General features: G+C 41.3%; 1 protein-coding gene across 17 annotated transcripts in view; it reads right to left on the bottom strand.

Moving 5' to 3' along the window:
* Window positions 1-26,667, bottom strand: part of LOC137197189 (ankyrin-3-like) — a 126,757-nt gene that overhangs the window by 22,685 nt on the left and 77,405 nt on the right. For 4 of the 17 annotated variants that reach the window (XM_067610404.1, XM_067610406.1, XM_067610410.1 and 1 more), the window contains exons 15-36: window positions 26,518-26,616; window positions 24,312-24,410; window positions 21,928-22,125; window positions 21,462-21,560; window positions 20,517-20,615; window positions 20,223-20,321; window positions 19,971-20,066; window positions 17,996-18,068; window positions 17,761-17,817; window positions 12,656-12,779; window positions 8,777-8,879; window positions 7,075-7,184; window positions 6,218-6,250; window positions 5,092-5,316; window positions 4,730-4,884; window positions 4,139-4,350; window positions 3,653-3,860; window positions 3,188-3,284; window positions 1,859-2,087; window positions 1,572-1,697; window positions 600-722; window positions 33-59 (exon numbers count right to left, since the gene is read on the bottom strand). In XM_067610404.1, coding sequence (XP_067466505.1) covers window positions 33-59; window positions 600-722; window positions 1,572-1,697; window positions 1,859-2,087; window positions 3,188-3,284; window positions 3,653-3,860; window positions 4,139-4,350; window positions 4,730-4,884; window positions 5,092-5,316; window positions 6,218-6,250; window positions 7,075-7,184; window positions 8,777-8,879; window positions 12,656-12,779; window positions 17,761-17,817; window positions 17,996-18,068; window positions 19,971-20,066; window positions 20,223-20,321; window positions 20,517-20,615; window positions 21,462-21,560; window positions 21,928-22,125; window positions 24,312-24,410; window positions 26,518-26,616 — 2,691 coding nt within the window. Of the gene's footprint in view, window positions 1-32; window positions 60-599; window positions 723-1,571; window positions 1,698-1,858; window positions 2,088-3,187; window positions 3,285-3,652; window positions 3,861-4,138; window positions 4,351-4,729; window positions 4,885-5,091; window positions 5,317-6,217; window positions 6,251-7,074; window positions 7,185-8,776; window positions 8,880-11,163; window positions 11,176-12,655; window positions 12,780-17,760; window positions 17,818-17,995; window positions 18,069-19,970; window positions 20,067-20,222; window positions 20,322-20,516; window positions 20,616-21,461; window positions 21,561-21,927; window positions 22,126-24,311; window positions 24,411-26,517; window positions 26,617-26,667 lie in introns of all 17 variants that reach the window. The other 13 variants (XM_067610405.1, XM_067610407.1, XM_067610413.1 and 10 more) reach the window with 13 other exon arrangements.

Below are 26,667 nucleotides of genomic sequence, written 5' to 3'. Positions count from 1 at the left end.
CAGTTCCATGTGATGATGAAGAATCTGTTTACCTCATCATCAGGATCAGACTCCATATCCTGTGGTATTCCAAGATGCATTGCAGGAGAGGAGAGAGATGACACAATGGAGAGCAGGGACGTTATAGTGAGCGGGGAGGTGGAAATAAAATTCAGGGGATGAAAATGGAGCAGCAAAAACAACAGAAGGCATCAGAAAAAATCTATGGGATTAATTAAATAAATGGCAAAATAACAAAAGCAAAAGCAAAACAATTACAGTTTCGTGTGATCAATCACCACCACAACAAAGAAACAAATGAATAGTGTCCTTTTTTTTTTTGCATAATTCGTATGTACCCACAGTGAGCCAGGCAATAGAACAAGGCAAGGTATGCATGTGTGGCCGTATGTGTACGCTGTGGGGTCTTAGGACTGGCACAGGCTTTTAAAACAGTAATAAAAGACACAAGCAGCAGGCAGTCCTTTCTAAACCAAATGAAGTTCAATGGCTCCTTTTTGATGTCAGGACAACATAGCTATCTGTCTCTAAATTTCATTTACATGTAGATGATATGATATGGCCTAAAAGAATGAACTGTTCAACCATCATGAGCCTACCTTCTTGTGGTTTGGCAGTGTGATATTCAAATTGCATATGGCAGTCTGTGGAAGACCTTTAGAGGTTTTTGGTTCTTTCAGGAAGGAGAGACGGCCACATGGCTCTTGGCCCATGTCTCTGATCTGTAGAAGACAGCAAAACCAACTGATGAGCTGAGCGTAACAAGCAGTCTTATACCTGCAAAGTGAAAACTGTGAGAAAAAAAAGCTGCTTTTCCTTAATCCAGGTGTAGAAATTTCTGTGAACATTTTCTAAGCCAACCTATTTCACATTCCTAAATATGTGACAGACAGAATGCATTTAATCTGTCAGTCTAGATTCACATTAGTCACTTTCACTTGATTCTACAGTATGAGACTGTACCATTTTAATTTCCTTTAATGCTTTATTTGAAAGGTTTCTTAATTTTATAATAATTTCCTGGAAATCTTTGGCTTAACTTGCAGGTATTTAACAGTTAATCTTTAGGACATTTTACAAACAAGGTGGTGCAATTTGGTACAAATTATTTCAAAAATTGGAAGAAAAAAGTGTTATGTAGGTTTTGTTGGTAAGTGTCTACTCTATATATATTGAGGTTTGAATGTAGTTCTTAATTTACAAAAATTCTCAATAAATTTGATTCTGAACAATTCTTTAACAGAAGTAGTTTTGTGTGTCAAACAACATATCAGCATGCAACCAATTTAACACTTTCAGCAGCCTTTCAGTAAAATGTCCTCAAATTCAACAGTTACTCAGAAAACTTTCAGGAAATTTGTATAAAGTGTTACCCAATGTTCCTGCTATTGACAATGCGTCAGACTGTGCAAAAGAAAATTACTGTTCAAATGAATGTCAGCTAATATGAAGAGGATGATCATTTCTGACATAATTTAATCAGTAGGGCATATTTACAAAGGATGCCAAAGCGAATTACATACACAGTAAATGGTAGCAGACAGAGATGGTGATAAAGATAAATTTTCTACCTTCACGTTGAAAGGAAGTCTGTTTTCCTTGAAGGAGAAGAAGTTAAAAACCAGCTGCTGCCCGCTTTTGGTCAGAGGGGACAGGTTGCCATAGCAATCCACATGGATAGGTTTACCCTCAAGAACCTACAGATGTCCATTGACCAAAAAGTTAGTACAACAACTTAAACACATTCTGGAGATGAGACTGATGAAATTGGTGTTGTATAGCATGTCAATAACGTACTATACTAGACCCTCTTACTGCATTACAGTGTTTGCACATCTGCATCAGCACACAACCCCACCTCAATGTCTTTGCTGCGGGCCACTTCCTCAAAGTTCTCCTGCTGCTCGAGGGTCTTGTCCACTTTATCGTCTGTCATGCAGAAGCAGCGCAGCCGAGCCTCAATAGCATCGTTCATCTTGGCGAACACCACAAACTTGGCCAGGTACGGCACGCAGATCAGCTCCCGGTATAACTGAGACGCTAGACTCACCGTCTCAGGAATCTGGTGACAGTCTGCGAGCCAGAACCTGGAAAGATCGGAGGTAAGAGAAGAGGAAAAATCTGGAAGTCAGCAAAGAAAACAATTTGCCTAATGTAACGATTATTTACAACTGCTTGAAGTTTAGAAGTCTGCATATTGAAGCCATTCTTGTATCACACATTTCATAGGGCTGCGACACTGTAATGCGAGTGAACATGTTAGGTAATAAATCAAACGAGCTGGGTTATTTCTTTGAAGGGTGAACACAGGCACATGACAGCTGTGTAGTAATCTAATTACAGATCACCAAAGGGTACTCTGTTAATATCAGACCACACACTCGCCACATGATTCCAATCTAGTTAGAAAGAGTTCATGACTTTGCGTACTGTAACCAAAAAGTTCACTTGCTGGGGTCATTTTAGCAGCCTTATTACTAAACATGCCTCAACAATGAATGGTTGATGTGACTTTGTATGAAGTATAACCCTGTTAGTAAAGAGGGCTACAGAGAAAAAAAACACTATTACCAAGTCTCTTTTTTTTTTAATCTAATAGACAGATTGATATCAGCCAGTAACATATAGAGTCAGACATACAGGCATAGATCAGAAGAAAAGTAAAATTTTGTTAATGTAAGTTGTCAACTGACAGTAATTTGAGTTTTTCTCTTGTGATAGATTTCAGGATTCACTGCCAACTTTCCATTGCTCTGTGTTTCTGCACTGTCACCATTTTGAGGCTTACTGTGGTATCTGCTGGCGGTGATCTAAAATTCCCTGGATTTGCCTTCTGTTTCCTCCAGGGCGGGAGGACAAATATGCATTTCATTTCTAACTGCAAGAAACTGCTTTTGTGTCCAACTCGCAATTAAACTAAGAGACATGAGACTGAGACTGAACTTTTTGGCCTTTTGTGAGGACACAGCCTAATAGATCAATATAGTACTTAAAGTATTTAATAATCCAAACAGTAAATTGCATTGTTTATATTGTTCCAATAAATGCCCATCAAACCGATCAATCCCATTAATTACCTAATTTGCTCCAGCAGTCATAATTGGCTTAAACAATCAACAAACTATTGTAGCTCTAACATATATATGAACATAATTCACTACATGACATTTAAGTGTGTGTGTCTCACCTGGCCGACACATTTGTGGTGAAGGAGACGCAATCAGTTACGAAGGAGAGTGGTGTGGTCCCTGTGATGTCCTCCCACTGGGCTGGGGACGTTCCTCCTGCATGCAACAAGGGCAAAAGGATGAGCTCACTCCCTTTCCAGCCTAACCAGTGTTCTAGCTTTTATAATCCTCATCCTTTGATCTTCTCAGTTCTTCATCTTCATTCTATCGACCAGTGGCTTTTGACATCAAAGTGGGCCTGATGGGCCCACAGCTATAGCGACTCTTGAGTGATTAACTCTGTTTCATGTGTGATAAATGGGTGAATAAATATGCCTGGAATCACAAAGGACATACAATCAGCATTTAATTTTACAATAATTTTTCAAATTACTTAAAACTCAACTAAAGGCAAGTCCTGAGGATGCAGTTTGGTTAGAGGTACCTAAAACGTAATGTCATGCTCTAGTTATCTCAAGACGTGCCTGTGATGCTGCAGAGCAGACGCAGGCAGGGTGCAGAGTCGCCTCGGTGGCCGCTGGGATGGCCTTCTGCTGATCTAGGTGGGACAGGGATCGTCATTGTGATTGGCTTGTGGAACTTCCTCCTCCTGGGCTCCACAGTGACGATGGGGCTGAAGGTGGCTCTGTTCCCAAGCACCGCCCTCACCATGTCATCAGGTACAGGCTGGGCCTAAACAAAAAAAAAAAAAAACACAAAGGAAGACAAAGACAGAGAAAGGATGGAGAAGATTAAAACTGTGTATGTTTGTTAATTAAATCTCAAGAAAGGTTCGGTCAAACCTCTCCTCAACTTTCCATCAAATGAAGGCATGTCAGGCAGAATCAAATATTCAACCAAAAATAGGTCAGGTATAAATAAATAATTGGTCATTGCATGGCATTTGCAAGAAATACAGCTGAGTCATTGAGCAGGTTGAATTTGAGCTGATCCAAGGAGTCGTGCTGTACCTGCAGGCCAACACGGATCCTCTTGGTGAGTGCCCCCTGAGGGAAAGAGGCCTGGACCATTGGCACAGTGCTGCTGGAAAGCATGCCTCCATCAGGACCCATGTGGTTTGACTCCTGCTTGATCCGCGACACCACGGCAAAATACTGAGGGAAATCTCTGGTGACGATGCGGCAAATGCGCTTCTTCTCCAACTCAGCAGGGCTGTCCAGCTCTGTTAAGAGGAGATTAGCAGGCAACAACAAAAGATTACTTTCATTAACATGCTTTCAAGAAACATTTAATGGTTTTTTTGGACGTAAAAAGTCACTGAATACAAATTATGACTGTACAAATGCATGTAAATGTACAGTGCTACTGAGATAAGACATTTTGGTTAGTTTCACTATAAAAAGGTCACTAAAAAAGTTAAGCAGCTTAGATGAAAAAAAAGGAGAATCAGAGTGTCATCAGTCATCAGCATATATAGCCCTGGGTTATGTAGTATAGCTCTTCTCGAGTGGTTCAGCTCACCTTCATCCATTCAGTCATACCGTGGACTAAATAGCTGTCTTTGTTAAATATTGGACGATACTGAAAAACTGATCTTTTACCTTCATCCATCCCAATGAGCAGGTCAGTGAGGTCTTCTGGTCTGGCATCAGACTGGTGCTCCTTCCACGTGTCACCATTGTCACTCCTCAACACAATCAGCTCCCTCTCTTTCCCCCGCATGGACCCAAAATGAGGGATCTCCACAATCACGGGACTGAAAGAATAAAAGATAGTTAGAGGAAATGGTTGATCAGCTGAGAAGTTTTCTTTCATGACTTGTTAATTAGCTGCACTAGCAATATATATTCTCTAAGTCATGATATTTTAAGTATATATATTACAAAGTATCCCCTTTGATTTGAAACTGATCTGCTGAAAACTGCAACTCATCAACACAGAGATAAACTCTCAAGGGTCCTACCCGAGGAACTGAGCCCCAGCTGGCCCGACCTCCACCAGCCGGCTGACCAGCCCCTCTCCCTCCACCATGGGTGGGGGGTAGGCCAGCTTATGCCTCTTGGCCAGGCGACAGGTAATGCGTGTGGGTGCTGTGCACTTCCTGGGGGGAATGATGATGCGCATGCCATTGTGGCGGCTGCCTCTCATAGAACCACCGCGGGCGTCTACCATGAAGCTGACTAAGAACCTACCAGAGGAAAAAGAACAATGTTAGAGGATGAAAAAAAGAAAAAAAAAGAAAGAAAGATAGAGAGAAGTCATACCACGGACACAAGTGAGGAGGACGATTCCCATGCTGTGATCACTGTACACCCAAACAAGGAAAGGAAAAGAGAGAAAATAACAAAAATAGAGAAAGAGCAAGAGAGAGAACTACAGAGAAGGAAAAAGATGCTTTGAGTTCTGAAAACTGGCAGTTCTCACCTTTATCTGCCTCAATTTAGAACATTAAAATACGTGTGAAACTAAACAGGGTGCTAATGAAGTTGCAGAAAGTTTAGTTTCCTGTTCGGAGGCTTAAGGTGAGATAGTTGCCAAAGTTTCAGCTCCTCTAGAGCAGCATTCAGTGATCAAATATTAAACACCTGCACAAATGTTTCACCAAGAGAGGGTTAATGTGATTAATATGTGATGGGTCCCATGTGATGGGAAATTAAGAGCATCCCATTAATATTATGACACAAGTAAAAGTGAGGATGTAGTAGGGTGCAGGCATAGAAAAACTCCTCCTTTGACTACAAGTGTTGTGTTATGTTCTGTTTAGTTGTTTTTTTCTATGAATTCCATATATGTTGCAAACAGACTCCCTGTAAAGTTTTGGGAAAGATTTATTTTAATGTGCTCTGCGAGAGAGAAAGATGGCACATCAATGAAAGACTCCCATACACGCTGACTTCACACTTCTAAGATCTAGGCAGTGCAAATGAAACACCAGACCACACACACGGATGAGACGAGCGCAGGCTGAAGGAGTAGAAAGGGCTAAGGGGGAGAAGAGAGGGTGACGAGAGGAGAGGGAGACAGAGGTGGAGGAGCGAGTGACATCACTGAGCGGCGTCACGGGTGAAAGCAGCGAACTCAGTCATCACCTGGAGTCATACTGAGGGAGCGGGGAGGAGAAGCTGTAAAATAAACACATGGAGACAATGCAGGAGGCAAACCCCCAAAACCTAGATTTAGTATCAAAGTTTCACAATCACTGTTGGAATATGTAATAACTACTGAGGACTGATAGATATGGGTGGAAAATTAAGGGAAACAGAAAACAAAACACATTGAGGGAAAAAATGACAAAGAACAAAATAACACATACATAGACAAACACATGACAATGAGTGAAAATAGGAACCTAAAAGAACCAACACTTGACATGACAGATCCTGCTATTTATTTCTGATATTTCCATTTAACAGTAGTATCACCAAAAGTATGATGCATTATGTTTTTGCGCAAAAACAGCACCATTCACTAAAGAGCATACATCATTTTATAACGCCATATATTCAAATTATGTGAATGACATGAGAGCAAAATCTTATCGGTTTATTCAAATGAAAACACATGAGCCACTTTGCTACGAGCTCAAACAGAGTCAGCACTTTGTTTCTGCAATGGTAGAAATAGTTTGTCAGTGAAAATGAGGGTGACATCAACGTTAGAGGATGAACTTTGTCTTTTGTTGCTGTAATGTCATGTGTACAGTAGCAGCACTGCAGAAATCCCACAGCCCTGCACCTTGCCTGCATCAGTGCTGCAGCCTTTGCTGAATATTGACTCTTCGGGAGAAAACAAAAGACAACACGACAGTAGTGTGCAGTAAGCATATAAAATGTTTTCTGCAATCGTACGTGCAGTGTATGTGTCTGTATTGAGCTACCATCCAAAACGTGTGCATGCTTGTAAGCATATCCGGACACATCAGATGAGACAGATCAGCTGTTCTTACCCAGAGTGAATGGGGCTGGACACAGTGTTGTGGCTGTGGTCCACGGTGTCCGGAGTCCAGCTGTAGCGCCGCATACTCTCCGAGCTGTAGTCTCTGGTCACGGCCAAGTGCTGGGAAAAAGGAGGAGCGGATGAAGAAGAGATGAGACAGATGATGAGGTGAGAAGAGGCAGGTGTAAAGGATGATCACATTTATGAGGAGAGAAAGAGTGAAAAGGTGAATAAAGAGGAGCATGAGGAATAGGTGAGAAGAAGCAAAAAGGAAAAAGATTGAGAGGGAGGAGATGAAAGAATGACAGTAGATAAATCATTCAAATCATAAGCTGCAGAGTTACACCATGAAAAAAGACAAAAAACAAAAGTTATCTATGACCATCCCTCCTTTTTTAAAAATCTGGTATGACATGCAATGAGCTGATAACATGACCATCATGGAGCCTGAAAATCAGGACTGCAAGCAGTTTTAATAAATCGTTATTTATGTGAACACTGAAACACAGGAACTCATATACACTGAGAGTATCATGGGAACGTCCATTTACTAAACACAGACCAACAGTATTGAATGAGATGAGAATGGAACAGACCCAAAACAAACAGATATACAATGACAAAACTCAAGAGAGATGTGAGCTGAACCACTGGTGACAGTGACTGAAAAACAACACAACTGACAAATGAGTCAGACATCCATTGACGCTTTATACCTTATTGAGTGGGTCAACCAAGTAGGAAATGTCTTTACAGACACTCTGAAGCTTAGGGGAGAAGAGAGCCAGTTTAGAAATCATACTGGAGGCACTGTGTGGCCCATAGAAATGTATTTATGGTGCTTTGTTTTGCTGAAGGATTCGATTTCCACCGAAGAAAACATGATCTTATCTCCGTGAAAATGAGACGGTCCAACGATATAGGCATCTAATACAAACTATCTCACTATGAATTGTAGCAGATGTGACTGCAACTGAAATCTCACCTATCAGATGTAGCAGATTATAGTACTACAGCACTAAAATTAAAAAATTCAACCTTATATACTGTATATTTTCATGGAGATACAACACCAATCTAACGGAGAGCTCTTTGGCACAAGAAAAGTTGTTTGGGTGTCAAGATGTTTGTGAAAAGGGGGTGTTGAGGTAAGCGCATATTTTGGCCATGTATAGTTTGAGGTTTTGGCTGATGTCATTGAACCTGTAGGTTAGACTACTAATACTGTTTATAATACAAGAGGTTACTGTTTCTGTTTTAGCTCCTGACCACTAAAACAAGTGTTGAACAGGCAGGATGAGCTCTGTGCTTTTCCATGAGAAAGCAAGGGGGGCCTCCCGAAGCCCTTAGCTTTGAGTAAACTCTTCCTCAAGGTGCTATACACTCACCCTCAGCACTTTGGCAAACACGAGCATGACATCAACACTGCTTATGTTACGACCTTTGTGCAAGACAAGCAAATCTACACTGCTCTCGTCTTTAATCCTTCCCAGGCTGTGTTTCCACCAGAAAGAAAAGAAGAGATGCGGGAGAGTTTGATGACGTAATAAGAGATAAACGCTTAAGTACCTAAATAAAGATAAAGATAAAATGCAAGGAAAGAGTCAACAGAGACTAAGAGAAGCAGGTTGAGTGTAGTTAGGGTAAAGAAAGGGCAAGAACAACCGAGAAAGAAACAGATGACAAGAAGGAAGACGAAAAATAAGTCTTACCGTGTCCTTTGTGGGGGCGAGAATCTCTTCAATCATCATACTGTCGCGGGCGAAGGAGCTCCGGTTGAGTGTGTTGGACCTATCCGAACTGAAGGAGCGGAGGCTACATGTTACCACGCAACCCAGCGCCGCGGGCAACAACAAGTGACGGATAGGGGAACATGACATAAAACAAAAAGCAAGGAATCCATTACTACATGCAACCTCCAGGGAACCAGTTTTTTTTTTTTACTTAGTGGACAGAGAGAGTCCAAAGGTGGAAAATAGAGAGAGGTGGAAGAGCCCGCATTTGGGCGAGGGTAAGATACCGCAGCAGGTTATTCAGAGATGGAAATGAGCTTTGTTTGCATTAAGAGATAGAGGAGAAGAAAAGTGGGCAGACCAAAAGAAGGCACAGACGACTGTTTCTATATGAAGGCCTGGTTGGTGTGCATCACAGATGTAACTAGTTGTGTCTAATTGATGAAATATGACAGATTAGTGGACTGTAAGTATTAGCACCTGGCTGGCAGGTGGGAGTCTAAGAATCACAAGAATGACATTAAAAGAAATTAGATTTACCCAAAAGTGTTTGAAAGTGTTTAATCCAACTAGAGTTTGAGTTGACAACACTGAAGACTGACATCGCTTTAGTCTAAGATTAGCAGCTGACCCAGACCTGTTTCAGAGCACCAAACTACAAAAGGAAAGCTGGTCTTTTCTCCAGTCTGCTTTATGGCTGTGTTTGTGGTGATGTGTGCCTATTTTTTGCAGCTCAATGCGGTGCTGTCGGTGAGTCCTTTCAGTTTTGTTTTTTTTTTTCCTTGTGCTGTTTTCACTACAGGGATTTGATCAGTGCAGCTGAGCCAAAACGCTCGTGCGAACACAGTTACACTCCCTTCATGTGCTTTGCATTGTGTGCGCGTTTGTGTGTATTATATAGTATATAATGAGTTTTATGCATGTGTTTGTGCGCTACAGTATCAAAGGCTCTCAAAAAGATACATCCATAGAGACAAAACTGACAACTCTGCAACTTATTTTCTCAAAGGCTATACTGTATGTGCGTACTGATGTGTTGTGTGTGTGTGTGTGCGAGGGGGGTGGGGGGGTGGGGGGGGCGAGAATGGGTCAGCGAGGGGGAGAAAATGCAGAGCTCAGCGTGTTTGAGTGGGCACACCATTCAGCACAGAGAGAAGCCCTTTATTCAGCACAGCCTGCCTACCCCTCCATCGAAGTTACCAAGCAACTCTGTACTGCCTGAATGGACTCGCTGGCATGGCAAGCACAGCGCTGACCCCCCCCCCCCTCTCTCTACTGCTGTCGGATGGACTCTGTTTGTTCTTCACAGCTTTCTCCTCTTTCTCATTCTGTCTATCCTCATCTCTTCACTCAACAGCCGTGCTCACTCCTCCTGCTTTTTCCTCCCCCCTTCTTTGCTCTGATTTCTGTCTGTCTTCCTGTCATGGCACCTTCCAGCATTCTTCTTTACAATGCTGCCCCATCATCTCTTCCTCTCTTTACAGTTTCCATTTCAGAGTCATGTTGTTATTACTCTACAGTGAAGTTGAACCTTCAATTCTCTCAATAGAGGAGGTTTTTTTTTCTTTTTCTCCTACTTGCCTTGTTCCTCTTACCCCACCCTTCTCATTCGCCTTCCTTCCTCTTTCAACACCACTCCATTCATTTTACTGTTGATCAATCTGTCTGCCTTTCTGTAAGCTGCACTTCCCATTATCCTAATGGCGTTTTTTTTCCTGTCTTTTCTGTCTCACATCTTCATGTATATACATGTGTTTTAGTGCATGAATGCATTTACATATGTGCGATCAAGTGTTTGTCCTCGATGTATGTCGGACATTTCTAAATGGTGGTTTTCCATCTCTGCAAACCGTGATTGAAAATCCTGAATCATCCCAAATATTGCTGGGACATCTCCAATTACTAAAATGTAAACAGGATGAATAAAAGGGGCGGGTTTTGAATAAACTGATGTGTTTGATCCCTGGAAGTTACACAAAAAATAAAGTGCCACTTAAGAACAAGTCAAAAAAGTTGGGGGATTAGTCCATACAACTCAAACTAAAGAAAAGTCAGGTTTTCATAACATCACAAAACACAAGTGTTGCTTTGATTTTCTCATTTCCGGCAAGATTGCGTCTATTACACAACTGTAGCAAGATATGATGACTTTGTTAGACGGATGAGAAAATACGATGAATGGTGATCACGAAACAGCAACAAAGTGACAAAATCTGCTACCACAAACAAACAGCAACACTGGATAACGCCAATTTACAAGGGGTGGCTCTCGGTTTGGGTTAAAGGATATATGGGTGTAAGATCACAGGGGGAGGGACACCATTCAAAACTAATGTTTCCTACTACTACTACTACTCTTTTCTTACCTGAGTCTAGGGCTAGAATGAGGGACAGGGTGCAGGAAAACAAGGAAAAGAACAAAATAGAAGAGTGAAAAGCAAAGCATTTTGAAGACATTCAAGCATGATGTGGCCTTCTTTTTTTCCCCATATGACATTGATGCTGATCATGGTTGTAAGCTACGACTAGGCACAAGTGTTTCCTGGTTTACATCTATGTGAGTGTGTGTGTGTGTGTGTGTGTGTGGGTGTTTGTGTGTATGCAGCCCCGTCAAAAAGCAAACCATGCAATGTCGATGTCATAAACAGAAAGGTAAGGAAAAGAAAAGAACTTGCTCAGCATCATACATTCTTTGATCAATAAAATATAGTGTTTCACAGCAATACATTCACCACCCTGAAAAGAGACATGTCAACAACCATCTCACAATCTATTTCAGCTCACAACCTGATGTTCTACTGCATATGCAACTACAGAAAAGCAGCAGTGAACAGTTTTAGTATTTTTAGCTGTTCTTACGTAGCAGATAGAGACATTAATAATGGTAACTTTATCTGTAGTACTCTTTTTATTCTAGGTATACCAATAAACCGTAACCAGAAGTACACAAACAGCAGTTTGAGCAAATCGCTGAAAATTCAAACCTGCAGATGTGATCTTACTCACTTCTTGTGTTATTTTTAGACTGACAACAATCCACATTATGACACTCATGAACACATTCAAAACTCTTTTTCCAGTATCGACCCAGCCTTGTTTACGTGGAATCTCTCCATATAACTCAGTGTGTTTTTCGTGTTTGCTGTGACCTGCTGATGTTGGCAGCTTCCTGTCACGGTTAGGGTAGTTGTTTTTTTTATCAATCCAGCCATCACAGTGCATCTGCCATCTGTCAGTGTGGCTACAATAGACTTTAGATCTGCACAACGCTTGTCCTGTGTGGCGCTGATGTGTTTTCACTGGAGCCTGCCAGTTTTCCACTACATACTTTGTCCACTGTTTGAAACTGTTGTTGGGCCTGCGCTGGATCCCCGAAGTGCAGCTGTTCACTGAGATTATCAAAGGTATCAAAGCTCAAAGATACAGCTTATATCTTTTGTATTATACTATAGGCAGTTTATAATCTTTGCCTTGGTTTGAATGAGGCCACACAAAACGCTGAATCATTTTGTCAGGTTGAATCATTACATGGCAACTTTCCAGTGGCTTTCTCTGGCAATTTCCATTATTCTGTTTGTGTGTGAGTGTGTGTTGGAGGGACTGTACATTAATTAGCCTGTTTCAGTCCAACATGCTCTATACACTCTGGCAAAACTGCACAGCATATAAGACATGGTATCAAAAATCAGTGTACAACCACAGCATCGATAGAAAACATAATGCAACACTTTAGTTAGTTACTTTAAACATAACCTGACCAGCATTCTTAACTAAAAGCAAGTTGGACCAAATGTCAGCACTGCACCAGAGTACATCTGTGGCTTTCATATGTATCTAATAAATATGACAGGTGCTTACCTGGCTGAGCGGGCTCCTATACTGAAACCCATATACCCCTCCTGGGGGAGAGAGTCATCCCCCAGCTCTTTGAGGTCCTGAGGCCGCAAGTATTTGTCCGTGTCCCCGGTCATCGCATCCTCACCTGGTTTGGAAGGATGAAATCATAAGATCCTCATGTTAACTTCAAAATGCCATCCGGGGCAAGAGAGGCGATGCGGCACTCCAAGAAAGGAAAATAAGCCCTCACTGCCGACATCGTCTCTCACTTATTTCATTATACTTACAGGAGGCCTTGGATAATTTATCAGCACCACTCTGACGTTAACTCCCCCAACATACAGTAGCTCACTGCAACTGCATAGCCCACTGCAACTTTTTCTTTTGTCTACTCATATGACTGTGGCACAACAACAACAACATGAAGCTGGAGCACAGAGCAGCCCCGATGCTTGAAACGACACAGGTTAGACAGTAATCATTTTTTTTTTAGAGAGAAATGCCATCAGAGACAGCAGCAAAGCCACTTTGCGGTATATCTGGAGCTCCCCTGTAAAACCAAACGCAGCTCCTTTCACAACACTCAAAAGGCAGAGCAGCAGCAGAGGGGTGTTTTTTTTTTTTTAAAGCTACCAAAGCCTGGACACAAAAAGCAGGGAATGCGCAGAAAGTGCAGAACCGCACCGCACCTCGATCGGCGGACCGGTGGACGATGACACGCCGGTCAATGAAGCCGGCGGTGCGGCTACAGTGTTTCCCCTTCTCCCTCATGTCCGGCTCCTGTCCTGCCTGCAACACTCTGCTCCTTCACCGCAGCCCCTCCCCCTACCTTCGATACTGCCGCACTCCGATCACACACCAGCACCACTGTCAAGTTAGGTGGAAGCTTAACAAAAGCGTTTCCGGTGTCAAATTTCTAAATAAAACCAACTCTGTCATAAGGTTTCGCTCTTCTAATTGGTTGTCACGTTCAATAAACGCACACATGACAATGATCGATATAAGCCGTTGTCGTTATTAAGATAAATCTAGTGGAACCACGCGGACATCTCACTTCAGGAACACTAATTTGGTTAGTTGGGGAAAGGTGTGCTTGCAGACACATGCTGGATTTCTGCACATGCTTGGTGTATTCACACAGTACTACAAGAACCATGATTTACATGATTTTACATGATTTTGCTTAAACGACCCACATGTGTTGCAATCTCTACAATCTACATAAACAGGTTTGTCAATAAAGAAAAGTAGCACACAGCTGCTATGTGCACCCAAATAATTTCTATGTTTTTTCATGTTTAATGCATGCAGGAATATTCTATTAAGAAGTGTAGTACATTATTTGTCAAGTCAAGTCAAATTTAGCTATAAAGCACATGTAGAAACAACCCACGTTGATCAAAGTGCTGTACAGACCAGAGCAGGTGGCTAAAATCACAAATACAAGACCGACACAAACAACAAAGCACAACACATGGGGGATAGGCGCAAGCCAAAATTCAGCCACATCAGGAGGATTCAAACGCTGGTGAATAAATGTTTTGAGCCTGGACTTAAAAGAGTCAATGGAGGGGGCAGATCTGATGGGAATGTTGTTCCACAATCCAGGGGCTCAGGTCACCCCTGAGCTTAAGTTTAGTAAGCATATTTCAATTTCCTACTTCCAAAATGAATCTCGGCTTATCCAAAGAGAACGCTGTGAACATTTTGGATTTGCCAGTATGAAGTAGCAGCCTATAGAGAGTGATGACAAATGCAATAGTATTGTAATAGCGGTGAATTGTGAGATGCTTCCAGTCATAAAACAAAAAAACAGTCGATACAGTGACTGAAAAAGCAAACTGTGATATAAAATGCTGACTCTGATGTGTTTTTTTCCTCTGTGTGTTTGGTGGATGTTGACATCTAAGCCTCTTTATTCTGACACACTGAGACAGAATATGTTATCTTTAGAGCCAAAACCACTTTTGTCATCAGTTGTCCACACAGGAAGAAGAACAATACTACCATGCATAGGTTAGTGTTCAGGATTTTGAATATGAGACAGGATGTTTTTTTGTTTTGCTTTGTTTTTTTAAAAAAAAACTGTTTTCCTGAGACAAATATTACGCTTTTATTCTGATGGTATAATTAATCACCGTACTTCCTGTGTTTTTCTGGCTGTTTCTGTCTGACTTAACATAACTGAGAAACAATCGGCTCTCCGCTGCTGTAATAATGTGTCACCGTCCCATTCAAGCTCAGGTACCCCCGCGCGACACACACACTCAAACACACACACACACACACCCTGTCTAGGGTTTCAAAGTCACCTCATCACACTCTCTCTCCCTCATTAGCAAAAAACAAACAAACAAAAAAAAACCCGAAACAAATACATAAATGTCCACATCAAACAAAAATACTAAGTGAGTTGTATCAAACGACAGAGAACTAAATCAATAAAAGTTAAACGTAACGTCTATAATGTATGACGACATTCTCCCACTTTCTGTCTCCTACTGTAGATCCTCAGCAGTTTTTTTTTTCACACCGCAACCTCTAAACAACATCAAAACTTCTTTTGATGCTCCAAAGACTTACCTTTGTCCCAGGCAGCCATATTGATCACAACTCTTCTTATATGCTTTTTTCTAAAACTTCACAAAACGTTCCCAGGATAAAGAGTAAATCCAGAGAGAGGTGGTGACTATCAAGCAGTCCATTCAGGGCTTCTGGTGCTGATGGAAAATGTTGCCCTCTCTTTACCCCACGCACTTAACTCCACTCAGATCAGCTTGCGCGTTTGACGCTGGTGCGCACATCTCTGCCGCCCTCTCGCAAAGAAAAAAAAAACCCCTCAAACTCTTATAAGTTTTGCGTCTTTTTCCCGCAAAACAGAACACGCTGCTGAGCAGAAACAGTAAGAGTCAATGCCATCTGGCGTCGGCGGCAAAATCAGAGTTAATTCTCCTGTGCGGTCAGCTCAAAAAAGCTCATCTCATTGGATTTAGAGAATGGGAGCCTCGGTGCGTCCCTGGCTCAACAGCATCCACAACAAACTCCGGCTGACGAGCGTCACCAGGGGCCGCACTGGAAGTGTTTACCGCTCTGTGCTGGGCGCAGTCAGCTGACAGGTCGTTTGGGCAAATGCTTTTAGTGAGGCAGAGGGGGACCTCAGTGGAAGAGACAGTGACGGAGAGAGACGGAGAAAACTCTCACTGAACACTCCTTCTGCCTTCTCTTCCTCTATGGTGGAAGTTACTGAGGGAGTCTGGCTGAATGTCAAACTGGGAGGGAGGGGGGCTAAAATAATGATGAAATAACCACATCGTGCATCATTTAGCCGTTTCTTTAAAAAAAAAAAAAAAAAAAAAATCTTGAGCAATAATCTCTGTCTAGTTCTCCCTTCTACATGTTGACTCAAACTTGCACAAGAGTGAGTAAATTTAGAATAATTACGAAAGAGCTGTTTGACAGTTAAAGACCTTTAGTATACATAACACTATCTGAAGTAATAATATCTTCTAAGGTCAGCACTTTTTCACAATTATGGAAATACTCTACAATGTGATGAAAGCAGACTACAACAAGGAGTTAAGATAGTACCTTTAGTAGCTAGAGAAGTCTACAGAAGGAATGAGATGAGCGTGTGATTGCACAGGCAGGCCACACACACACACACACACACACAACAGCCAGAGACCAGGAGTGACTGGTCACACTCACTCCAACATAAAGCCTAATAGGATTGGCTTCCCTCATATAGGATTAAAGAGAGATGTGGAAACTATTTACTTCCTCTAAGTCTTTCTCTTACACACACACACACACACACACACACACACACACACACACATACACACACACAGCTGAAACAAAACATCCCAGGCATGAACGCAACAGCTAACTGAAGCCTGTCTGTTGCTGAGAAGTGAATATCAAAGCCGCTGCTGCACAAGTACAATGCTGATGAGTTAAGCACACTGTATAAACAGTTTATGTGGTGCACATGAGGCCATGGATACTCTTATTATTTATAATTCCTGCATGGTAGGGATAACAGTCGATGAGGTTCTTCATCGTGCAGAGCTACAGTACGACCTCATCCATTGTCACCTGATATGTGTGTGCTCGTAACTTGTTGAGTCTAGCTGTATCACCTGACATAGAAACTCCACTGCCCCGGCTGTCCCCTAAGCAACAGCCCATGAACAAGCTCATCAATTTTACAGGCCTGTTGGCTCTGTGGTTCCAAAACAAAGCACAGAAGACTGAAGTGGGCATCCTCAAACAATGTGACTTGTACCATAAACTACAGGGCTACAGCAGCTATCGTATTGCTAACTATGATATTAAGTAATTTATTGAGGTTTTATAAACAGTAAGATGTGATTATTTCAAAGAATATATGTAGGTCTCTGTCAGGTAAGTGCATACTCATTCTGCCGCCTGTAAAGTGAGTGACGTTGACCTCGTTTTTCATTTTTCTCACAGCAACACCTTCAAAGAGATTGTAGCGCTGATGTTAGGATGATACATCACAAGGTGCGTTTGATGAGGAGAATCATGCAGTATGTGACTCACGACGTTCAAGTAGTTAAAAATAACAAATGTTGTTTTTGACTCGCGGTGAAAATAACATCAGCAGTGTCAGTTTGTGAACAGAAACAGGACACTCCAACCTGTCAGGAAAAAAAAGTCCAGATCTGAGGCCAAAGCAGCTTAAAAATGTAATGTTTGCTGATAGATTTATTGGACAAAATTAGGATGGAGATTTTGTGCAGGCTATAAAACAGTAAATAAAACAAAAACAAAGCTCACACTGCAGAATATCTGTTCCGTCTGACCCCCTCGTCAGCCATTGAAAATAATTTTACTCAACAGCATATCTATCTGATTCATAGCACCTTACTCTGTATCATAACTTAACTGCATAGCCACAGATCTCTGTATAAGTGGAAATGTGTGTGTGTGTTGTGGCTCTTGAGTGAGAGTGTATTCTGCTTTTGACTAGAAAATGAACCACAAAGCAGAATTGAAGGGTTAGCTCTTCAACAAGACAGGTGAGTTATTTTAAGTGAGCTATATTAAAGGAACACAAACAAACAATAGAGCGGCGCAGACAGCAAACTGATGACAAATACCTTCATCAACATCTGACAAAGAATCCTCATTGAGAGTTTCAGGCACATTGACCCCGACTGTGTGATTTGAATACATATACAGTGAAACATGCAAATGTTAATAAAAATGACATCATAAGTCTATGGAAATCATGCGGTGTATTAATATTAAAAACAAAAAAATAACCGTCTCCAAGTATCAATTAATTTAATTTTAGTCATCAATGGCTGAGAATGAGGAGAATTCTTCACGTACCTTCATCGTCCGACATGTCGAGGAACTCATTCATCGTCTCTGGGACATTGATTTTGTGTTTTTCTGATGCACTCTGTAAATATGAAAAGTAGATGGACAACTGTTTGTTTGTTTGTTGCACATTTGCATACTGTGAACCTTAAAGGTACGCTCCCTGATACTGTTAAAACACCCAATAACACCACTAATCCCCCAAATTTTCAAAGTTGAGTGGAAAAATCCTGGGATTTAAGGGTGCCATAATAAAATCAGGATATATATATATATACTGAAGATTAACCATTTTGAAAGTATTATATCACCTAAAACTGAAACAGCTGTAGTCAGTTAATGATTAATTGAGATCCAGCATTTACAATACAACTTAAGCCTGACCTTGACAGTGTATGCACAGTCTATGAGTAATGTAAATAATGATACTGTATGCTTGAAGGCTATTTTTCCCCACATCACTGACCAACAAAGATCCCGCGGGCTGCAGCTGCAGGTTCAACAGAGACATAAAAGAACAGCAGATGCCTCTGCACACTAAATAATAGATCAGTCACACACAGGTGTAGGGAAACGACCTTGATCAAAAGCTACGTCACAGTAGATAGAGATAGTTGTGACTAATACACTTTGCTGCTGATTGTGCAGGTTCCTCAGCGACCTCTGCATCCGTCTCTTCAATCACTGTCCCCCTCACACTCCTGTCACCTCTTCATCATCCCACTGCCTCTTGTTCTTTCCCGCTTTCTCACTCTTCTTCCTCCCCCTCTTCCTCCCAGACACGTGTGTGGATCAGAACACTGTTAGTGACCTGGGCTATTTGAGGAGATCTAAGCCCTCTCTCTTTCAATCACACATGTGACACAGCGTGACTGACTGACTGACTGACTTGCCGGCTAATTTACTGGATTCACACACTGACTCCACTTACTGTATGACATTGGTTGACTAGCCAAGTCTCAATTTGGGCTGGGATACACTTGAATCAGGCTGCAGGCAAGCATATCCCTCACTGGTTTCCATTCATTCCACATTTGAGAATATACTTGCAGATCAACCAGCAACATTCTTAATTCAACAAACAACCAAAATTATAGACTATTTATTTCACATTGTTCAAGTTTTGGTCATTATTTGCAACACTTTTAGGTAGCTGACTCTTAAATCTTAGGTGTCAGATGATCCTTGAACATACCAACCTTAAACATACCTTTTAAAATCACCCCTGCTCACAATTGTCTCAAGTTTAACAATTATAGTATTTAAAGTGGTTGAAGCCAATGAAATGTTGATTGTGGTTGATTACACATCTCTAGTTTTGGGTTGATTTTCATACCATTTAGAGGTCAATAGAAAATGATGGCATGATGGGAAACCCCCCACCCCAACCTACAGTGGCTGCAAAACTTGTGAAAAACGGCCTCAGTGGAAGAGGACCCGCTCCCTATGTAGATTTAAAGGGCTCATTCTAAGGTAACAAAACCATGATAACTATTTTCAGGTGATTATACACTAATTAAAACGTACTTATGAATATTATATTCCATTTCTGCCAAGTCTGTTTCACTAGATGCCACTAAATTCTACACACCGGTCCTTTAATAGGCCTAAACACATAAAACCACCAGAATGATCCTTTAAAACTTGGATACTGAAATGCAAACTAAAGTTTTTAATGGTTTTATACTGTCTCATATTGTCTCAGTACTTTACAAACCTCTACAAATTCAATGGAAACAACTTTCTAGTAATATGTAAAAACATTCTTTCCTTAAAGACACATTTTTATTGAATATAAAATGTATTGTGTTGGCCTGGCTCTAGACATCATATACAGTACATAGTGGAAAAATGTTAAATAAAATAATGAAATAGAGCAAAAAATGATACAAGCTATTTCCAGTTATCTTTGAGACTTAAATTATTTTGAGATTTCTGATAATCTAATACAGACTGAGTATATCAGAGGAAGGCAGTGTCTCACCATAGCAATCAAGTTGTCATCCGTCACGGGCCTCAGAGTGTCCACCACAGAGATGTACCCAAGACGACGGGCAATAGATAGGGCAGTGTTCCCATTCTGACCAGTGACAGCCAAACAGGAAGTTATTCACAGGAACAAGAGATGGACGGAAACACAAAAAGCATTCATTATTTCATCAAGCTACAGCTCTGTTGGAGAGGGCGTGTGTGTGTGTGTGTGTGTGAGTGTTTGTGTGTGCCAGTGTGCACTGACCATGGTGAGCTCGTTGGCTGAGGCCCCATGTTGAAGCAGCAGGTTGATGATGTGTGTGTGGCCCTGCTGAGCTGCTTGGTGTAGTGGAGTGTACCCGTTCTAGACAGAAAAAGAGACACAAAAAAGATAGTCAGGGAGAGAGAGGAATTATTAAACTGAATCATCAGAACGAGCCAGAAAACAGAGCAAAAACATGATGAAGGTAAAGGAATTGTAATACAAGACTTTGCATGTAAGTGTAAGTATAAGTAAGTGGGGGCATGCATGTTTGTGAGTGATCATGTGTTTGTTTACCTTTGTTTTGCCATTGACTCTGGCATGGTGCTGCAGGAGGAAGTTTGCCATCTTTGCGTTGCCATAGTGACAAGCCACATGCAGCGGCGTGTAACCCATCTGCATGAATTAAAGTAGGTAGAGGAGGAGACGCAGACATGAAAGGGCGAACAGATGAAAAGAAGAAGAAAAGATAGTTACTTACACCGACCAGAGGTCTTATCTTGTTACATCACAGAAAGAAGTGGCTGTTGTTTTGTAAAATGGATTTTGTAAGAATTCTGCAACAATTGTGTAAATGTAAGATTTTTTTCTTTTAAAAAAGTCTCCACCTCTTAGCATGCTATCTCTAAATGTAATTTCAAAACTGCATCATATTTCATGTCCCCATTGGAATGTGTGAACAGTGCAAAATCGTAATGGAAGAGATCAGTGAGTGAATAACCTATTCGCTGTAACCGTCCTGTCAGCACAAACACACAAATACACACACACACACACACACACACACACACACACACGCTAATACTATATAACCTTCAGCTAGTGCAGGTTTGTCTCAGTGAACGTGAGCAGCCTGTTATTGGGCCCGTGTGTGTATGTGTGTAAGTGAATGTAACAGAGTGTCACTGAATATTAGAGCATGTACACCTTCATGTGCATGTTTGCTGCAGTGTGTGGTGCATCCATAAAGACATTAATACCTTCCACTCAGGTATCAATCCTTTATTTATGTAGCACCTGAGAAGATGTGTGTGTGAGTGTATTTGTTTGAAGTCAGTACTATTCAGGTAAATCCAATTCAAATATAAACAAACACAAAGACAAGAAAAGTCAAAGATGCGTGTCAACAAAAGGTTATGCATCTAACTTTAACTACAAAAAGAGGTTTTAAGACCTTAATCTGTGTGTGTATTTACAGAGTGTGTGTTTGTGTGTATTGTGTGCATCACGAGAAAGCTTTACCTTTGTTTGTGGGTTGACATCAGCCCCATGGTTGAGAAGGACTTCTGCAACATTGACCTTGTCCTCCTGAGCTGCTAGGTGGAGTGGTGTAAGTCCGCTCTGTATATAAGGAAAGGACACACACAAACACGTGTGAACGAAATAAAAAATTGTTAATGGTGGGAGCACATAAAAAAAGGACTGAAACATACCGTACTACAGTATCTCTCAGGGGACAGGATAATTACTGTGTTTTTCACTTGGTTTGGCACGTGCAGGTGAAAATTAGCATGCTAATGATGAAGCTAGACGAATGCATCTAATTTCAAGAATGAAACAGGGATGGCTTATCTCTACCTGGTAAGAGGGTATGTTTGTGTATAAGTACTTGTGAACCTTTGAATGTGTGATTTGTTTCTGCAGGAGTGTACAGTATGCATACATAATCCCACACTTGTAACTGTGCATGCTGTGTCACTGATTCTACCTTATTGCACATATTGACATTGGCGTTCTTGGCCAGCAACAGTGACACCAAGTCCACGCTGCCCTCCTGCGCTGCCAGGTGAATGGGGCTGATGCCTTGCCGCGTCACCGCGTTGGTGTCGGCGCCGTACTCCAGCAGTGTGGTCCCAATGTCCATTTGGTTCTTTTTGGCAGCAATATGGAGCGGCGTGTAGCCATTCTGAGGTGAAAGAGATGAAGGAGTTAGCAAGATAAGCTGCAGTGGATTTGATGGTTGGTGTATTATTTTATCTATTTTATTGTTATACTCAGTGTATAAAACAGATAAGATTTTCATGTGAACCTCTTCTATAATGTATTTTATTCCATTCTGGATCAAAATGGAATTGACTTCATACATTATAGACTATAGGGTGGACAAAGTTGTAGGATGACAACTATGGTTAGGAGGCTGTTGTTTTCTAATAAATGTCTAATACATTTATGTTAAAAGAATGTGCTTCAGAACAGAAAAAAAATATTTTTGCGGTCATGACTGTGGACTGGAAGGACTCGATCCTAAATCAAAACCCTGACATGAAGCAGAATGATGAACCTCTGCCAAAAAACAGTTCAGAAGGTTCAGTAGTTGAGCAAAGGGAGTTCAGTATTACTGTAAGCAGAGAGGTAATGCCAATATTAAGTACTGGCATTGGATTTGGCAGTGTTGGTATAATACAGGAATGATCAAGTCAGAGAGGAATCATTATACAAAGATTTGCAAGTTTTGCATCTAAAAATGTAATTAATTTGTGGATTGACCCACAGATACCATATACAAGATAATAATGACAATAATATTAGATTAGATTTCAATTCACAGACAATAATAGAGGCTAGGGTGCCAGAGACGTTTTGTCTGCCATGCGGTAAATATTGTTTAAAATGACCCTTGAGATAAGGTTTGACTAATTCTTTTTAAAGAACAAGACTCCGCAAAGAGCTTGTCAATGAGCATCTAAGACAAACACACAAAGGTTTCACTAAGCTGGGAGAACACATATACAACACAACAACAACAGACAGGGGAGCAGCTGAAGAGGGGAGCAGTCCCCATTCTGACATTCCTCACTTGGGTCACCATGGAGAAGACATTTGAGACAGCATTAAACTAAAGACTGCATTTGAATACATTTCCGTGGTGGGATCTCCTTTAGTGGTAGCGTGAGCTGCAGGTGGGCTTTATTCAACTCTCTGAACAGCTTTGAGGTCCACAGAGGGGTGGGGTGATTTTAGCTTAAATAAGAGCGAGTAAAAGGTTGAGTTGAGTGTGGAAAACGGGAGAATACTGATGTCTTTCTAGAGTCTGTGTGAAGACTTACTTCACGAGTCAGAATCTCATGGGTGTGGTCGGAGGCATATAGAGATGTAGCGCAAGCATGTGTGTGTTTGCACACATGCATGTCCAAAGGCCTTTAAACAACCCCTCAAGTTCACACAGATTGACTCCTTTCCAAAGCACTTAAATTAGACCAATCACATCAACTTTAGCACCCAGCCAAATGAAAAGCAATTTATAGAGGGAGAGAGAAAGGGAGGCAGTGAGGAATGACTAAGAGTGTGGGAAGGAGGCAGGAAAAGTAAAGGAATAAATAGAGACAGATACAGATTAAAGGAGAGAGAGCTAGCGAGAGACAGAGCCAGTGACAAAAAGGGAAGACAATGAGCGAGGATAAATTAGCTTTATGTTTTGGTCTCTTCTTGCGGGATGTCTGTCTCGGATGTCAGTGGATGGTCCAAACAAAAACAGGCATTTCCTGCCATATTTTGGTTGCCAGTTCTGCCACTCAGCTCATACTTGTTCTGTGGTTTTGACAGACGACCAAAGCCTAGCAAGAGACTAACCGCAACTTGACCATGTGTCACTGACCATGTGTGTTTGTGTGTGTCAGACATTTCAACATTACTAAAGTGTTTTGGGTTTTTTTTTTGCTCTTTATTGAGAAGACATAAAATTTACAGCTCTGGAAAAGACATCACAAAAGTGTGTGGTTTGAAGTAGTGACTGACTCTGTAGTAATTTACAACATATATAAGACATCACAAGCCGCTTCACGTGTGCTTTCCAGTTTTGCTTCATGAGAAATATGAAATATAGCATCCCGTAAACCAATGAGCCCAATATGCTGACCGTGTGAGCTAAATTCTGGCCAATGGAGTGATTTCAAAGACTTTCCTGAGCTCAAAGAAAAAGCCGCACTTTCACTCACAACGTTAAAGACGAGACAAGATGGGAATGGAAGAATGGGAGCAAATGGGTGAGTGTTAGCTCTTCATACATACAGATGAAAGTTGTTAATGGCACCGAGGGCATAAGACAGGTAAGTTCATATTAGTATGTTTGTTAATGTGTGTTTGTGTGGATACCTTGGCGGCAGCGTGTGGGGAAGCTCCCTGATCCAGCAGCAGCAGTGCCACTCTCTGATTATCGTAGTGAGCGGCTACATGCAGTGGAGTTAGCCCACTCTAAAACACCCATACATACACACACACACACACACACACACACACACATTCACGCACATACGCACACACACAAGCATGCAACACAACACCCAGTTAGAAGATCACTGAATACACACAAGCACAAACACGCCCATAAGTAAAATGAGAGCACCGAATCAACAGGATGTAAAGACATGGAGGGAGATGGACATCAAACTGAGGAACTTCCAATCCACAGGAGACAGTTTAGAGCAACAGCTTCATGCTGAAATCTAGAGGAAGAAGCTCAGGGAGGATGGCGTTATCAAAAATGAGCATGTTGTCACTGTCCTTTGAAATGTATCTCCAAAATGTCAACTTTTTTTGCCAATTGTTTTTTAAATGGTTCATGTAGCTTAGAAGCAGTAGAATTTTCTCAACCCATAAAGGGACACTTAATCCTCAATGTTAGTTGAAAAATTCAAAATCGTCAAATTTGGAGATACAAGGTTTTCATTAGACAGCTTTGATACAACACATGAGAATTTATCATTCTTTTTTTTTTTAGCAGGAGTAGCAGGAGTAGTAGTATCAAGAGTGCTAGCAGCAGCAGTAGCAGCATGTTGTTGTCATTGTTTAAAGATCCCCTCCAGACATGTTCCCAAACCAGTTGTGATATCACAAAACCCTTGACTCAGTGAAACTTTCCCCCTTCAGCAGATTAATTTTAAAACAACCTTCTAGTGTCAAAATGCACAGGTATCGGTGCATTTTTAAGTGGAGGGGGTCTTTAAAAAATCACATGTTTTATCACTTTTTATCACTACTTCTTCCTATAGTACTGTTATAAAGTGAAAACAAAGGCTTAGAGTTAGTTGATGGTACCTTATGGTTCTGAGAAAAACCCAAAGTATTCCAAGAACACAGTATGCTACTATATCCCACTCAGCAACCACTACTGAGTCACCAGGATGCTCACTAAGCCACTGGAATGTCCCACGCATTTAACAATTACAATATTCATAAGAAGTGTGCACAAAATATTCTAATGATCTCATTGGATGTTGTGATGTGTTGTTATAACTGTCATGGAAAAGTATGAGAAATGGTGTTTTTTGGTCCAAACCAAATAAATTGATGTGTTTCTCTACATCTCTAAAGGGAATAAAGTAATTAAACTGCAATAAAGGCCTGATTTTGCTTTGTGCTTAGACTCAGTACTACAATGGGACTGATTATAGCGTGACACCACTATGCAGTGTGGAAGCTTCATTATCATACCTAACTGCCATTATGTTAAATGCTCTCAGATGGTGGCACAGACACACACACACACGCACACACACAACAAGCTAACACTGTAATCAGTGCCAGTAGGCCTGTGCTAAGTAAGTGTGTCAATATGTGTGTATGTGTGTGTGTGTGTGTATACAAATGCATTTATACAAGGGTGCATGTGGAGGTGGAATGAGTGCATTTCATCATGAGAATAAAAGCAAATCTGCCTAGAGGGTTTTTGCAACAGGACAAGCATCTGTTGGGCTGGTTGTCCTGGGATAAGTCCTAAACCTGCCACTCCTCCTCAACACCCACTCTCTGTCCAGCTGCAGCTTGGAAAATACAACTCAGAAAGGGTTCTGTTTACTTTCTTTGAGACAGGTTGGATAAGGGCAGGCGACAGAAAGACTTGGAGTTTGATAAATGATCTTGGTATCTGAACGACTTCCTGATTTGGCTCATTTGTTGGCTTGATCTCACCAGAAATGTTGACTGTGCTATCCATAATTAAATATGGTCAAGATATGTTTGCCACTGAATATGTATATTTCTTTTTTGATGTTTTGTGTTTTATATATCAGGTTATTCTTTGGAGGACTACTTATGGTTCTGATCCTGACACACCTTGTGATTGGTTGCTTGTACTAATGAAGAAGGAATTTGAGTTTATGTTCTTCTTCCATTTATTGTCGTCCGTTCTGTTTAAGTGTCATCATCTGCCTAACATGTGCTTTCTGTGCCAGGCCCCTCCTTCCCCAGACAGCTCATGTTTTCTGGCAACAACTCATCTAAAAACACCCTAAAAATGTCAGTCAAGATTGAGCATGATTCCCTAAAGTGTCCTCTTCCCCTTTTTTTAATGACACCTCACCTTTCCAGCAGCATCAGGTGCAGCTCTTTTCTGTAGGAGCAGACCGGCCACCTCCATCTTGCCGTACTTGGCTGCCACATGGAGGGGACTGAACCCTTTCTGTTGAACACAAAATAAGATATATCATCAAAAATGAAAGACAGAGGAAAG

This window comes from Thunnus thynnus, chromosome 14 (assembly GCF_963924715.1).
Source record: "Thunnus thynnus chromosome 14, fThuThy2.1, whole genome shotgun sequence".
NCBI lineage: Eukaryota > Metazoa > Chordata > Actinopteri > Scombriformes > Scombridae > Thunnus > Thunnus thynnus.
Note: the sequence above shows the minus strand (reverse complement) of the source record. Positions and strands in the feature narration are given on the sequence as shown.